Source organism: Nicotiana tomentosiformis, chromosome 1 (genome assembly GCF_000390325.3).
Source record: "Nicotiana tomentosiformis chromosome 1, ASM39032v3, whole genome shotgun sequence".
NCBI classification, from domain to species: domain Eukaryota; kingdom Viridiplantae; phylum Streptophyta; class Magnoliopsida; order Solanales; family Solanaceae; genus Nicotiana; species Nicotiana tomentosiformis.
The window spans coordinates 13357549-13374344 of NC_090812.1; the positions used below are offsets into that span (position 1 = coordinate 13357549).

The 16796-nt window shown below is 39.0% G+C and overlaps 1 protein-coding gene across 1 annotated transcript; it reads right to left on the reverse strand.

The window, feature by feature from the left end:
* Positions 1-1234: 1234 nt before the first annotated feature.
* LOC138900667 (uncharacterized) lies at positions 1235-14808 on the reverse strand. The gene is made up of 2 exons (XM_070187847.1): positions 14608-14808; positions 1235-1756 (listed from the first exon to the last, which is right to left on the reverse strand). The coding sequence occupies exons 1-2, from the start codon at positions 14806-14808 to the stop codon at positions 1235-1237; spliced, it is 723 nt and encodes a 240-aa protein (XP_070043948.1).
* Between the last annotated feature and the right edge of the window lie 1988 nt (positions 14809-16796).

Consider the following 16796-nt stretch of genomic DNA (forward strand, 5'->3'; position numbering starts at 1 on the left):
AGTAATTGACCACTCTCGGAATTGCGCCAACAGAGCTTGAACCTTTACCACGTATTGCTGTATGCGGTCCTCTTTGGTCTCAAAGATCCCCAGGTCAAGTAGAATCCTGCAATCAAAGCTTCATACTCTGCTTCATTGCTAGTTAAATGGACCATCCTGATGGCTTTCCTCGGGGTTTTCCCCGAAGGCGTGATTAAGACTATACCAAGCCCGGACCCTTTTACGTTGGAAGCTCCGTCCGTAAATAAGGTCCAAACCCCTGATGTTGATTCCGACATAAACATTGCTTCCTTGGTAGCCTGAGGGAATAATCCCGAACTGAAATCGGCCACGAATTCAGCCAAGACTTGTGACTTAATCGCAGTCCTCGGCTTGTATTCTATGTCGAACTCACTCATTTCGACGGCCCATTTGGCCAATATACCCGAGAGCTCGGGTTTATGGATGATGTTCCACAAAGGGAAAGTAGACACCACGGCTATCGGGTGGCATTGGAAATAGGGCATCTACTTTCGAGCGACGACTACAAGAGCTAAGGCTAGTTTTTCCAAATGTGGGTAACGAATTTTTGTTCCCGTTAAAATTTTACTAACATAATAAATGGGAGATTGCGTACCTTCGTCTTCTCAAACTAAAACCCCACTTACAACAACTTCCGAAACCGCGAGGTAAACCAACAACGTTTCCCCTTCTTTTGGTTTTGAAAACAATGGAGGGGTTGACAAGTACTTCTTTAAATCCCTCAAATCCTTCTAGAATTCTCGGGTCCATTCGAAATTATTTTTCTTCTTGAGCAGTGCGAAGAAACGATGACACTTTTCAAACGATAGGGAAATGAATCTGCTCAAAGCTGCCAATTTCCTCGTAAGCCTTTAGACTTCCTTCACGCTTGTCAGTTAGTCCGGGATATCCTCGGCACCTGTTTATCTTCTGACACCTGGCTAACTTTATCTAGTTCAGGAGTAGGTGTCTGGACCTGTAATTGCTAAGCCACGTGTTCCTTTCCTTTGCTATTGGAGACCGAAATTGCATTCATCTCCCTTGCCGCCGGTTGGTCACCCCTTATCTGCTTAATTCCCTTGGGTATTGGAAACTTCAGCAATTGATGGTATGTTGATGGTACAACTTTCATCTCGTGCAACCATGGCCTTCCCAGAATGATGTTGTATCCCATATCATCATCTACCACTTCGAAAAGAGTTGTTTTGATTACTCCTTCAGTATTTATAAGTAATCAAATTTCTCCCTGAGTTGTCACACTTGCAAGGTTGAATCTGGCGAGGAGCTTTGTGGCTGGATTAATGCTTCCGGTGAGTTTAGCTTGCTCCAATACTCTCCATTTTATGATATTAGCCGAACTTCCTGGATCCACTAGAACACGTTTAATCTTAAAATCTAGCACATTTAAAGAAATTACCAGTGCGTCGTTGTGTGGTAGTAGCAATCCGTTTGTGTCCTTCTCCGTAAAAGTGATATCGTCTTCCCGGAGCCTTTTGCTATGCTTTATTAATACTTTCATCTTCTTTGCTGCTAAAAAGGTGATACCGTTAATCTCATTCCCTCCAAAGATCATGTTGATTGTTTGACGTGGGGAATCTTCTCCTTCTTTCAAGGGTTCCGCGTCGTCTCGGTTACGCCCATAGTTGTTCTTAGCTCGGTCACTCAAGAATTCTTTGAGGTGACCATTCTTTAGTAACGTTGCCACTTCTTCCCGGAGATGTCGACAGTCCCTTATTCGGTGGCCATTCAAATCGTGCTATTCACACCACAAATTGGGATCCTTCTTGTTAGAATCAGATTTCATCGGTCTCGGGAACCACACTTCTTTGATGTTTCTCGGGAACGTTGTCCGAAAACCTCTGTTGCGGCCTTCGGTTTGTTTGTAAGGCAAAAATGGGCCCCTAGAAGTCCGCATGTCCGCGTCATAATCATCCTTTAAATTTTCCTTATTCTTTTCTCGTCCTTTGGTCGACGATGGAAAACTAACATGATCATCTTCGATCCTTATTTTTGATTCGTACTGGTTGTGGACGTCCGCCCAGGTCATTGCTTGAAACTCGATTAGGCTATCTTTCAATTTTCGGGAAAAATATGAACTTTTTGGATTCAATCCTTTGGTGAACGCCTCAGCCGCCCATTCATCCGGGACAGCCAAGAGCAATATTCTCTCCTTCTGGAATAGGGTAACGAACTCTCGTAGCAACTCGGACTCTCCATGCGCTATCCTGAATATGTCGGCCTTTTGAGCCTGTACTTTCCTTGTCTAAGCATGAGCCTTGATGAAATAATACGCAAGCATTACAAAGGAATCTATTGAATGCTTGGGTAACAACAAATACCACGTAAAGGCCCCCCTCATGAGGGTTTCGACAAATTTTTTCAGCAGCACATATTCAATTTCGTGAGGAGCTAAATCATTTCCCTTTATTGTTTTTGTGTAGGTGGTAATATGCTCCTGGGGGTCTGAAGTTCCATCATACTTTGGCATATCAGGCATTTTGAACCTCTTTTAGATCAACTCTGTGATCACCTAATTTTTGACCGTGCTTGAATTTTTCCCCACTCTCTCCAATACCTAATATCCCACTTACCCCACTCCACTTTCCCACTCATTCCTCCACTCATGTCTCCCACTCCTTGTCCCCCACTCATGTCCCCTACTCTTTGTCCCCCATTCACCTCCCTCACTTACTAAACTCCCATCTCCCCAAATACAAAAGAAGGACGGACAAGCACAAAAAAAACACATAAAAGAGAGAGACATTGAGAGAGAAGGAAAAAAACCAGTTGCCTTCCTCTTCTTCTTCCTTACCACGCATTCATCTTCCTCCTAAAATTTCTTCCATTAAACCACCCTCAACACCCTCCAAAGAGACCATTTTTCAGCTATGAAAGTTAGTTTCTAAAGCTCCTTTAATCAATTGAAAATCAGCTGCAACATGTGCAAAAATGCAGCAGCAGTTCGCCTGTAAAATCAGTTCAAATTCCATCCCAAAATCACCCCCAAAACAGCTACGAAAATGACCCCAAAATAGCTCTTTTTCACACAAAAAGCCGCAGCAAAAACGCAGCAGCAATAGTAGCGAGAAACCACCAAAATTGCTGCCCGTTTTGACCCTCCAAATCAGCACTAAACAGTTCCGAAACCGCCATTGGAATCACCTTGAACCACCGTTTAAAACCCGGCAGGTGTTGACCTCATCCGTTCATTGTTGGCTGAGTTCGAAGAGATCGGGTTTAAAGTTTTTTTGTGCCGCTGATGTCTGCGCCTTGTCCAACAAAGTTTCTAGTTCGTCAAGGTCCTGTTTGGAGTTCTTATTTTCTTTTGGACTCCCCTTCTATAAACCTCTCAAAGTCAGATTCTTCTTAAGGTTCATCTCTTAATGGCATCACTATTTTTATTATATATACCATGAATGATCTTTATATATTTTAAGTTTTGAGCATCCGGTTTTAGTTGGCTTTGAATCGTTCCTGGAAGAATATTAGCATGTTGGCTTCATTTTAGTGTGATTAATTATTCATTTGATATCATTAACTAATTGATGTCTAGCGTGATAATTGGAATTCAAGTGAGTAAGAAGTGAAAAGCGGAGAACTTTGAAATTTTGGCATCTTCGAATTTTAAGTCTTAAGTATCTGCTTATTTGTTCTTAAATGGGATAAATGTTGACGGCTTCAATTATTTTGTTGCTTGCATATCTTATACTTTATTGAGATGTGAAGAGATAAGATTACATTATTACAAAAAAGTAATTTGGAAAATAGAGGTTATTTTAATAAGAAATAAGCCACTATGCAAATTGAAGTGGGTCATTAGCTAAGATATAAGCTGGGCCATTGGGGGTTTGGGCTTAGTCGTTGGGTCGTGAAGAATTAGAATAAGCTGGCATAGTTTCTTTTACATTGATTAATACTCGAATACTCATAAATACGTTAGTTTGCTCTAGGCACGATCTTAATCAAACCATCATGATTATGTATACATTCGCGTGACATAGTTACGATTTCCAAAAATAAAGACAAGGTATGCGTCTGTGCAACTTGGACGAAACAATCCCAATAATAATAAAATACTACTAATTATGTACACGTACGCGTGACATGATTTTGGCACAATAAATAAAGCAGATTCACACACGTGATTCGTTTATTCGTTTCAAAGATAATTTTATATTTTAATAATAAAAGAGGACATAGGTAAAACATGAGAACCAATAAAACATATTTTATCAAAAAAGAATATATAAGCCAAACGCAGTCAATAAAGTGACCGTGCTAGAACTACAGGACTTAGGGAATGCCTTACACCTTCTCCCCGGTCAACAAAATTTCTTACCCGAACTTTGTTTTCGCAGACCACTAATAATATAGTCAAACCTTTTTTTGACTAGGGATTTAAATAAAAGGTGACTTGGAACACCAAAATCAATTCCAAGTGTCGACTCTGAATAATAAAATAATTTCTATTTCAAAATTATCACTTTAATTAAAAAAACTCTTTAACTCACACAATCAATAACACATATTATCTTTTGGGGGGTAAAACGGGGTGTGACAGCTCTGGCGACTCTGCTGGGGACTCAACCAGAATTCGAGCTTGTATATGTTGACTTTTATTTGGCTTTATTAATTTTGTATATACTGTGTTTTTGTTTTTTGGGCCTAATGTTACTTGTCTGCTTTTTACCGCTTTGATATTGTTGAACTGTACATATAAACTGTATTCTCTCGCACCCCTCTGAGTCTTCTTGAATTTAAATTGGGCATTTGCTTGACATAGCCCGCTTTTTTTGGGATAGCCGAGGTACTTGTCACCCGGTGAAGGATTTTAGTCACACATATTTTTAGGCGGGAAGCACCACCAGCTAAGTCGGAAAGCAGTGCTACTGGTACGCTGACCCTCCTCGGCTCGAGTTGTCCCCTCGAGTAAGGCAGTCTAGATACCTTCTCCACCAGGATTTAAACCTAGAAGAACAAACCTCATGCCAGATCCCTAGTAGGTACGTTTGTTTACATCACGTGCATTTGACTTTGGGGACTCAAAACAGGGGTTGAGTCCGTCTAGGACAGGTGTACCCAATTCAAAAGACCATCCTGATGCATTTAACGTGCTACTTGTGCACTTATTTGTTTCGGTTTGCATGTTGACCATCTTCTAAAATAGGAAAAGAAAATCAAGAAAAACCAAGAGTGGGGACAGAGAAACTTACCCCGGTTCTAAAAAATCCGGGTATTTGAAAAATCCTGAAACTTTGCCGAAATTTTGAAAAAAAGAAAGAAGAAGAGTCATTTCAAAAATAAGCCAAAAAAATCATCATGTTTTTCTGTTATGTTAACACCGAGCGAACTACGCCGGTCTGATTCTCACCGGATGTGAGGTACGTAGGCAAACCTCATCGATTCCGGCCCCAAATTTTCAAAAATCCAAAAAAAAAAATTCTTTAATTCCTTATTTAGATGTCTTTCTTTGAGACGTCAAATCCAAAAATCCAAAAATATTTTTTTCTTTTTAAAGAAAAAAAAGTCTTTCTCCCAAAATTAAAACAAAAATCAAAATCTAAAAAAATATTTTTTGTCTTTTTAAATTTACAAAAAAAAAAAATTAAACTCCAAAATATTTACTTTCTTTTTTAAAAGTCTTTTTTTCGAAGATTCCAAAAAAAAATCAAAATAAAAAATAAATTCTTTCTTTAGAAGTTTTCTTTCAACAAAGAAAAACAAAACAATTCCAAAAAAAAACAATCTAAAATATTTTCCTTGTTAGGAGTTTTTATGGGATTATTTGTATATGAGTAAAAATAAAGAGTTAGTTTATTTACTTTATTTCTAATTCACCGAACTACGCGGGTCTGATTCTCACCGGATGTGAGATACGTAGGCAAATCTCATCGGTTCCGTCCCCAATTTTCAAAAATCCAAAAAATATTGTCCTTTAATTCCTTCTTTAGAAGTCTTCCCTTAGAAAATACCAAATAAAAAAAATTAAAAAAAATATTTTCTTTCTTTTTATAAGTCTTTCATTCGAAAAGAAAATCAAATCAAAATCCAAAAATATATATTTTTTAAAAGTTTTTCTCCGAAAAAAAAATAGAAATTCAAAAAAATATATAAAAAACAATTCTCTTTTCAAAAATTCTCAAAAGAAAAAAAAATCGAAAACCAAAAATATTTTCTTTCTTCTTTATAATAAATCTTTCTTTCGGAAATTAAAAATAAATTCAAAACCTAAAAAAAAAGTTACTTTATTTACTTTATTCCTAATCTTTCCTGAACAACGCAATGATCTGATTCATGCGGCATCATGATACGTAGGTAATCCCCATCGGATCCGATAATAACCAAAAACAATTCTCTTTTCAAAAATTCTCAAAAGAAAAAACATTCGAAAACCAAAAATTTATTCTTTCTTCTTTATAATAAGTCTTTCTTTCGGAAATTAAAAAAAATTCAAAACCTAAAAAAAAGAGTTACTGTATTTACTTTATTCCTAATCTTTCCTGAATTACGCAATGATCAGATTCATGCGGCATCATGATACGTAGGCAATCCCTATCGGATATGATAATAACCATTAATAAACCGAGTGAAAAAAAGAGAAAAAAAAGAAAGGAGTGAGAAAAAATAACAAAGAAAAACAAAGAGCGAAAAAAAAAAGAAAAAAAGCAAGAGTGAAAAATCAAAAAAAAGAGAACTCTTTGTCCAATTTGAAAAAGAAAACCGCGGAAAACTTCTGTGGGTATGCTGTCAAATGGCACGAGCAAGCCGTCAGGGTAAAGCCTTTAATAAACGAAGCAGAAATGGTTATAGTCTTTCTACAGGCCTAAGATATGGACTACTTCCAAAACATGATGTCCGCTATGGGTAAGCCGTTCGCTGAGGCTATCAAAATAGGGGAGATGTTCAAAAATGGTTTAAAAACGGGCCGAATCTTGAGTCATGCTACCTTCAAGGACACATCACAGACCGTTCAGAATAGTTCGGGGGGTTTTAATGAACAGAAGAAGGAGGGAAGAGGGAGCCATGATGGTTTCGAGCTCGAGGGGGCCTCACTGGTCATCCAACCAATCATATATGCTTTCTAAGGTCCCACAACACTATTATCCCCATCAAGATGATGCTTATGTCGTGGCACTGCCTCCTTATGTGGTGATGAACGCGCAACCTTACACGCGACTAGAGTATTATATACAAAACTGAGCTCCATATCCCAGAAATGCCCGTCCATATCAAGCTCCATATAACTCCTAACCAAATGTTCCCCAATACAATTCTCGCCCAAGAGAGCCCCTCAAAAGGAATCAGTTCACTCTTTTGGTGAATCATATTCAAGTTTGTTTCAAAAGGTAATCGAGTTAGGTCTGCTGCAGCCAGTGGCACCGAACCGGCCAAACCCCGAGTCCCCCTCGCACCAAGCTGATGCTAGATGTGAATACCACTCTGGAGCAGTGGGGCATGATACTGAGGACTATTTGAACCCTCAAGAGGGCAGTTGAAGACGTGATTGAAGCCGAAAGAATCGTTCTTCGGGACGGAGAGGCTTTTGATGTGACGAACAATCTGTTGCCTGCTCACAACACTGGGCCAGTCGTTGTAATTATCTCTGATGATGAGGAATTTGATCTGGCACTGAAGGCCATGGTAACCATTGCCGAGACAGAAGAAAAGCAAAAAAGCAAAAAAAAAAAAAGTTCGCCAAACCTGAAAAGTTCTTTGTGAAACGGGAGTCTCGGTAGCCGGTCTTGCTATCTTTTCTGATTCCGAATTATTTTAATGTGTAATCTGGATGTTTTACTTTATTATCTTACTTTCTCATGTAAACCGTTCTATCTTTAAAAAAATTTTAAAAAATAAAATAAAATTAATATTTCATTGTCAAGGAATTCCTCTTTTCTTCAGCTCTATTAATGCATGTTTTAATAACATGACATGATTGCGGATTTCATGTCCAGATCCTAAGACACTGTCAGACCTCTAAATAATGAATCAAGAAGCAGAATGTTTTGAAGACATATGCTTGTAAGAAAATAAATAGAAAATTAGAACTAAGTTGAGATTCCCTCTCTTCGGATCATTGTTGAAGCCGAGATCGAGGATAATGAATCGGTCAAGACCCGGTTGGAACAGTTGACTATGATTAATGAAAAACGAATGGCTGCAGTTTGCCAGGGGCAGTTGTACCAACAAAGAATGGCTCGTGTCTACAACAAGAAAGTGTGGCCCAGGAAATTTGGAATAGGACAACTCATTCTGAGACGTATCCTCCCAGCTCATGAAGAAGCTAAGGAAAATTTGGCTCCAAATTGAAAAGGTCCAGACATTGTAACGAGAATACTGCAAAAGAGAGTGTTGTACCTGGGAAGCATCGAAGGAAATGTCCATGAAACAACCGTCAACGCGGATGCAGTCAAAAGGTACTTTGTTTGACCCTCTATGTAGCATTAATGTTCTCTGATTGGGATGACGAAGGCTTTCATTCTCGCTATCCAAATACCATCAACCCTTTGCTAACCCTTTTGAGCCGGTTACCTTTCTTTGATTACCCTTATTGGAACCTGAAGATGTTATTTAAAAAAACAAGAAACAAGAAAGAGAAAAAAGAAAAAAAAACAAAACAATGAAAAAAAAGAAAAAAAAAGAGAAAGAAGAAGAAAAAGAAAACAAAACAAAAATCCAAACAAGTTCATGCCTTGAACTACGTTCAGCTTGATTCTGAAAGGATACATAGGCAGTCTCTCTCTAGGGTTCAGTCACATCAAAACAAAAATCCAAATTCCCCCAAAAATGAAACTGGGTTAGATGTTATAATGGTTCAGCGATGGTTTCGTCTGAAAGGTTCCAAAGTTGTAATTCAATCCAAATTGTTTTTACCCCAAATCATGTCCAAGTCCTTCCGATCAATCGACAACGAGGTTCAAACTAGGAAGATACAACTACTTGGATCTGATGCAATCAAATGAGAGAAGTAAAATGAGAGGGTCATATTGGTGAAAACCCTCACGGGCACCGTAAGGCGATGGTAAGCAGAGAAATTAAAATGAAAAAGTCTTGTTAGTGAAAACTCGCAAAGAGCACTATAAGGCGATGGTGAGGAATGAAATGAGAGAGGTCAGCTGTTGAAAACCCGCAAAGGGCACCATTGATCGAAAAAGGTTCCTCACAGCCATTGACATCGACACAGTCCGGGGCAACATTTTTCGGTTTCGAGGCAAAGGTTGTGATAAATTTCTGAGAGATGGACGGTTTACACGGATCAGGCATCCAGTCCAAAAGGCATGTCATGTTCATTAAAGTCCGCATGTAATCTAGATAAGTCCTTCTTTCCTTTCCCAGAAAGGGACACCTCTTGTTTAAACTCAATTTCCATTCAATTATTTTTTTTCTTTGAATCCCTTTCGGTATAACTTCGTGTCAAAATAAAGGCAAAGAAAGGATGGTAAGACCGATTACAAGACTCTCGTTTGAAGCAAACAGATACTTTGAAAAGGCATCCAACCTCAGTAAGGGCATCAAGGCCACAAACTGACCACCACTTTGAACACTCACGATTTTTCTTTGTTTGCAGCAGGAACAAAGCAGTGCAGAATGGCGATTCCTAAATGACGAATGTCACCAAAGATAAGTTTCCTCAAAATATCCACTTTCCTTTATTTTTAGCATGCATCACTACTTCTCATACCTCTCATTTTCGTAGCTTAACCCAGGTAGAACCTTTTTGCCTAGGATCCAGCTCATAGTTCCGGGAAGAAGTACTCTTCGCTCAGGATGTTTTACGTAGCTTAACCCAGGTAGAACCTTTTCGCCTAAGGGGATCCAGCTCATATTTCCGAGTAGAAGTACTCTTCGCTCAGGTTTTTATACATAGCTTAACTCATGTAGAACCATTTCGCCTAGGGGGATCCAGCTCATATTTTGGGGTAGAAGTACTCTTCGCTTAGGCTTGTTTTACGTAGCTTAACCCAGGTAGAACCTTTTTACCTAGGGGGATCCAGCTCATATTTCTGGGTAGAAGTACTTTTCTCCTAGGCTTGCTTTTCGTAGCTTATCCTAGGTAGAACATTTTCACCTAGGGGAATCCAGCTCATATTTCCGAGTAGAATACTCTTCGCCCAGGTTTGCTTTTTATAACTTCATCCGGGTAGAAGTACTCTTTGTCCAGGCTTGCTTTTCATAGTTTAACCCGGGTAGAACCTTTTCGCCAAGGGGATTCAGTATTTATTTTCAGTAATACAGGGCGCCAACCCCTGGTTACATTTCCTTTTCAGTAATACAGGACGTCAACCCCTGGTTACATTTTCCTTTTCATTAATACAGGGCGCCAAACCCTGGTTACATTTCCTTTCCAGTAATACAGGGCGCCAATCCCTAGTTAAATTTCCTTTTCTGTAATACAGGACGCCAAACCCTGGTTACAATTCCTTTCCAGTAATACAGGGCACCAACCCCTGGTTACATTTCCTTTCCAGTAATACAGGGCACCAACCCTTGGTTACATTTCCTTTCCAGAATACATGGCGCTAATCCCTGGTTACATTTTCTTTCTAATAATATAGGGCGCCAACTCCTGGTTACATTTAATTATCAGTAATACAGGGCACCATCCCCTGGTTACAATTCCTTTTCAGTAATACAGGGCGCCAACCCCTGGTTACATTTCCTTTTCAGTAATACATGGCACCAACCCCTGGTTATATTTCCTTTTCAGTAATACAGGGTGCCAAACCCTGGTTACATTTCCTTCCAAGTAATACAGGGCGCCAACCCCTGGTTACATTTCCTTCCCATTAATACAGGGCGCTAACACCTGGTTTTATTTCCTTTTCAGAATACAGAGCGCTAATCCCTGGTTATATTTTCTTTCCAGTAATACAGAGCGCCAACCGCTGGTTACATTTAATTTTCAGTAATACAGGGCATCATCCCCTGGTTACATTTCCTTTTCAGTAATACAGGGCGCCAACCCCTGGTTACATTTCCTTTTCAGTAATACAGGGCGCCAACCCCTGGTTACATTTCCTTTCTAGTAATACAGGGCGCCAACCCCTGGTTACATTTCCTTTTCAGTAATACAGGGCGCCAACCCCTGGTTACATTTCCTTTCCAGTAATACAAGGCGTCAACCTCTGGTTACATTTCCTTTTCAGTAATATAGGGCGCCAACCCCTGGTTATATTTCCTTTTCAGTAATATAGGGCGTCAATCCCTGGTTACATTTCTTTTTCAATAATACAGGGCGCCAACCCCTGGTTACATTTCTTTTTCAGTAATACAGGGCGCCAACCCCTGGTTACATTTTCCTTTTCAGTAATACAAGGCGCCAACTCCTTATTACATTTCTATTTAAGTAATATAGGGCGCCATCCCCTGATTACATTTTCTTACCTGTATAGGGTACACCAATCCCTGATCTCCTTACCAGTATAGGGTACACCAATCCCTAGCTGTGTTCTTCAACATAGGGTACATCACTCCTTAGTTGATTTGATCTTAAATGCAGGATATACCACTCCCTGATATCATTGCCAATATAGTGTATCCCATTCCCTGATCATATTTTCCCAACATAAGGTACACCAATCCTTAGTTGAGACATTCTTTTGGGAGAATAAAGGAATACTATCCAAAAATAAAAAATAAAAAAAAATTATCATGACCTTTTCAGGGTACACCAGTCTCGATCTTTTATTGCTTTTAATAAAGAAGTAGTTTAGAATTTTATTACAATAACTCACGAAATTTTCCTAGTGAAAACTGGGGCAGAAAAATTTCTTTCGTTTGTTTGTTGTGGTGTCTGAGTAGGTTTTACCTCGAGGTACAGGGTTCGAGATGAACAAAAGAAGATTTCTCAATCGAGAATAAAGAAAAGAAAAGGAAAAGAAGTGAATCCAAATGTAGAAGCAAATGGAAAGGATATGGATTGCTCAAGACATGACTGAAGTTACGAACTTTACATTTCCCGTTTTGATTAGAAGATGTCGTAGAAGAATGAACTAGTGCCTGTAGCTAGCAAGCCTCAAGGTTCAGATCAGAGTCTGCGTGAAAAACTATTCAAGATCAAGTTTTAGAAGACTTATAAATATGAATTTTTGTAACTCATAGCTGATAGGCTTGTTTAGTTTCATTTGATTTTGATGTAATAATAGGACCACAGATCGGAGCCTCGATGGAACCTCACTCGACTCTCTAATTCAGCATTCCATTCTTTTCCTTGAACTACATGCAGTGTAATTTTCTTATAACCCGGGATATGTAGGTTTTCCATAACCAGGACTCGGTCACATTCTTTTCTCTTATCTCTTCCCTTTTGAATAATGGTATGGCCAAAAATTAGTCATATCGCTCATATTTTCTTTGCCTAAAAACTCTTCATGTTTCCAAACAAATAGGGGCATGCTGTGAGCACCTAATTTTTTACCGTACTTGAATTTTTTTCCACTCTCCCCAATACCTAACTCTACTTTCCCACTCTACTTTCCCACTCATTCCTCCACTCATGTCCCCCACTCCTTGTCCCCCACTTATGTCCCCCACTCTTTGTCCCTCATTCACCTCCCTCACTTACTAAACCCCCATCTTCCCAAATACAAAAGAAGGAAGGACAAGCATAAAACAAAATACACAAAAGAGAGAGACATTAAGAGAGGAGGAAAAAACCCAGCTGCCTTCCTCTTCTTCTTCCTTACCACACATTCATCTTCCTTCTAAAATTACCTCCATTAAACCACCCTCAACACCCTCCAAAGAGACCATTTTTCAGCTATGAAAGTTAGTTTCTAAAGCTCCTTTAATCAATTGAAAATCAGCTGCAACATGTGCAAAAATGCAGCAGCAGTTCGCCTGTAAAATCAGTTCAAATTCCATCCCAAAATCACCCCCAAAACAGCTACGAAAATGACCCCAAAACAGCTCTTTTTCACACAAAAAGCCGCAGCAAAAACGCAGCAGCAATAGTAGCGAGAAACCACCAAAATTGCTGCCCGTTTTGACCCTCCAAATCAGCACTAAACAGTTCCGAAACCGCCATTGGAATCACCTTGAACCACCGTTTAAAACCCGGCAGGTATTGACCTCATCCGTTCATTGTTGGTTGAGTTCGAAGAGATCGGGTTAAAAGTTTGTTGTGCCGTCGACGTCTGCGCCTTGTTCGACGAAGTTTCTTGTTCGTCAAGATCCTATTTGGAGCTCTTATTTGCTTTTGGACTCCCCTCCTGTAAACTTCTCAAAGTCAGATTCTTCTTAAGGTTCATATCTTAATGGCATCACTATTTTTATTATATACACCATGAATGATCTTTATATATTTTAAGTTTTGAGCATCCGATTTTAGTTGGCTTTGAATCGTTCTTTGAAGAATATTAGCATGTTGTATTCAATTTAGTATGATTAATTATTCATTTAATATCATTAACTAATTGATAGCTAGCGTGATAATTGGAATTCAAGTGAGTAAGAAGTGAAAGGCGGAGAACTTTGAAATTTTGGCATCTTCGAATTTTAAGTCTTAGGTATCTGCTTATTTGTTCTTAAATGGGGTAAATGTTGGCGGCTTCAATTATTTTGTTGCTTGCATATCTTATACTTTATTGAGATGTGAAGAGATAAGATTACATTATTACGAAAAAAGTAATTTGGAAAATAGAGGTTATTTTAATAAGAAATAAGCCACTATGCAAAATGATGTGAGTCATTAGCTAAGATATAAGCTGGGCCATTGGGGGTTTGGGCTTAGTCGTTGGGTCGTGAAGAATTAGAATAAGCTGGCATAGTTTCTTTTACATTGATTAATACTCGAATACTCATAAATACGTTAGTTTGCTCTAGGCACGATCTTAATCAAACCATCGTGATTATGTATACATTCGCGTGACATAGTTACGATTTCCAAAAATAAAGGCAAGGTATGCGTCTGTGCAACTTTGACGAAATAATCCCAATAATAATAAAATGATGCTAATTGTGTACACGTACGCGTGATATGATTTTGGTACAATAAACAAAGCGGATTCACACACGTAATTTGTTTCAAAGATAATTTCATATTTTAATAATAAAAGAGGACATATGTAAAATATGAGAACTAATAAAACACAATTTATAAAATAAAAAAAAATACAAGCCAAATGTAGTCAATAAAGTGACCGTACTAGAACCACGGTACTCGGAAAATGCGTTACACCTTCTCCCCGGTCAACAGAATTCCTTACCCGAACTTTATTTTCACAGACTAATAATAATAGAATCAAACCTTTCTTTGACTAGGGATTCAAATAAAGGATGACTTGGAATACCAAAATCAATTCCAAGTGGCGACTCTAAATAATAAAATAATCCCTATTTAAAAGTTGTCACTTTAATTGGAAAAAAGCTTTAATCCACACAATCAATAACACATATTATCTTTTGGGGGGTAAAAAGGGGTGTGACAAACTCTGGTGCTACACTTGGCTTGCATGACAATTGAGTATACTTCTTCGAGTTTGGGCCTTTCAGCACTGGTGGCGTACCTGGGATATGGTCCATGCGGACGTTTACTTCCCTCATGAACCGTAAATATTAATTCTTAAAAGAATCATTCTCGTTGTTGAGACCGGACCCGTTCCCTCTTGCCCCATCGGAGCCAATTTCACCCATGGGATTGTTGTTGTCGACCCTCCTTGTTGTTTGATTTGTGGAAATCCCTGGAGGGAATGGATCTCGTCTGTTTGCATTATTTGAAGCTCCCAACAACGCTTTCTTCAACTCCGTCATAACTTTATCTTGTCGCATGAGGTGGCCTAGAATGATTGCTTGTTGCTCTTGCAAGACCATTACCGTGTCGACGACATGCTCCTCATCAGCGTCATCAAGAGTGGTCCCCCGAACATGTCGAGGGTACTATCTGTCATGCACTGGTGTAACGTCATTCCCTTTGTTATAGGTCTCGCTGATTAAGTCCTCGGAATGAGGCCAATACCCTCGAATCTCGGGGTTGTGCATGTCGTTAACAGTGTTATGTGCCATTTATTATGACTTTTTTATGACAAGTACGATCAAAATACGTTAGTAAAAAAGGCAAGGATCAATTTAATTACACGGCTATCTAGTTCACCCATAAAATGGTACAGTTGAATTTATACGTGGTTTCTAGATAAATGAATCAATTTGATCCTAAAATAAATAAATAATTGAAAACATATGAAACACTTAGCTTTAAGATATGGACAAAACAACAGAAGCAACAATTCCGGGAATAAGGTTTTCAGGCACAAAAACAAAAAGAATCGAGAAATCAGAAGCTAAGATTGGATTGAGTTTTGTATAAAATATAGTATAAGTTTGCCAGAATAGTCGTCCCCTTTACAATGACACCTGAGTTCACTATTTATAGCTATGAAAAAGGTCCTAAGGTCGTGCCCTTCTTTAATGTCAATTATGAGGAGCATTGATGAAGATGTAACGGTGAATATAAATGTCAAATTCCTTGTAATGGGTAATTGCTCTTAATGCCATGAGTATTCCCTATTTAATGCTACTGGGAGAAGAGCATTTATCACATCTTTATGAGCATCATTCTACCTGGTGACAAATGAAACAATTGTTTTCAGTCATCCCCGTCTTGGGTTCCACGTGTCCCTTTCTCGGACGGCCACGTGCCATAACATATTTTACATAATACAGATAGTCCCCCAACTTTCCAGTAACATAACTTTGTGTTACCAGGAGGTTGGCAGAAATACTCTTTTTGGCGAGAATTACTATAATTTCCTCTGAAGGCTATTGACGGTTGATTAGACGCATGTCTCTCCGCATTTAATGCCCCGAACACGCATCTTCCCATGATTCAACACATCTTTCGCCGATTATCGAGGTAATTTTGGCCATGAATTTAGCCGCCAAAACTTTTATTTATACGTATCAACTTCCACCCTTACACTATATAACTTCCTTCATCTAATCTTGCATATTGTTTCTTCATCTTTTTCCTAATTCTCTTCAAACGACAAACCCTTTCTTTCCTACAATGCCCTCTTCCTTAAAACGTACCGGTTTCTCAAAAAGCAAGAACAAAGCCGAGGACATTGTTCCTCCAACAGTGGGCTCCATCATCCCTAGAACTCTTATTGCCACAAAAGACTTCGAAGAGAAATTCCCTACCACTAATTCTCGTACATGGGCCGTTAGCAGGTATCCTTCTTCCATATGTCCTTCGAGCATTCCTGCTGTGAAGGAGGACTATCGCTGCCATGACTTAGAAATTATCGCTCCCGATCTATCGGAGCGAGTCTACCTTCCCAATGAAGGTTTTACATATGTTTACACGTATACCTTTATTTTGGGTGCGTTTTCTTTGAGCGAAGAGCTTGACTCTGTGATTGCGGAGTTTTGCCTCCTTTACCAGGTGTGTTTGGCACAAGTAAGTCAGTTTGTATGGAGAACGGTTGCTCTTCTCCGGCGTTTGTGCTAGGAAACTGGGAGGAGCTAACCTTAACTTATATGATAAATCTTTATTCTCCCAAAATCTTCCGCGAGGGAATGATAAACCTCTACAAGCGTAGCCACCATGCCTTATTATCTATCATGGATGATGACAACGACCGTGGATGGATGGAACGATTCGTTACAATTTCCACCGACAATATCATTCCAGTAACGGCTTCATCCTCTACGGCCGCTTGGAACCGCACTCGTAAGCTCTTTATTTAATATTTCCTTTTACTAAAAGATTTTTAATAGTCGTATTGATCTTTCATTCTTCGTCTGTTTCAGAAACTTGATGGGTCCCACCGGTGATTGAAGGTTTGGACTAGTGGGTACAA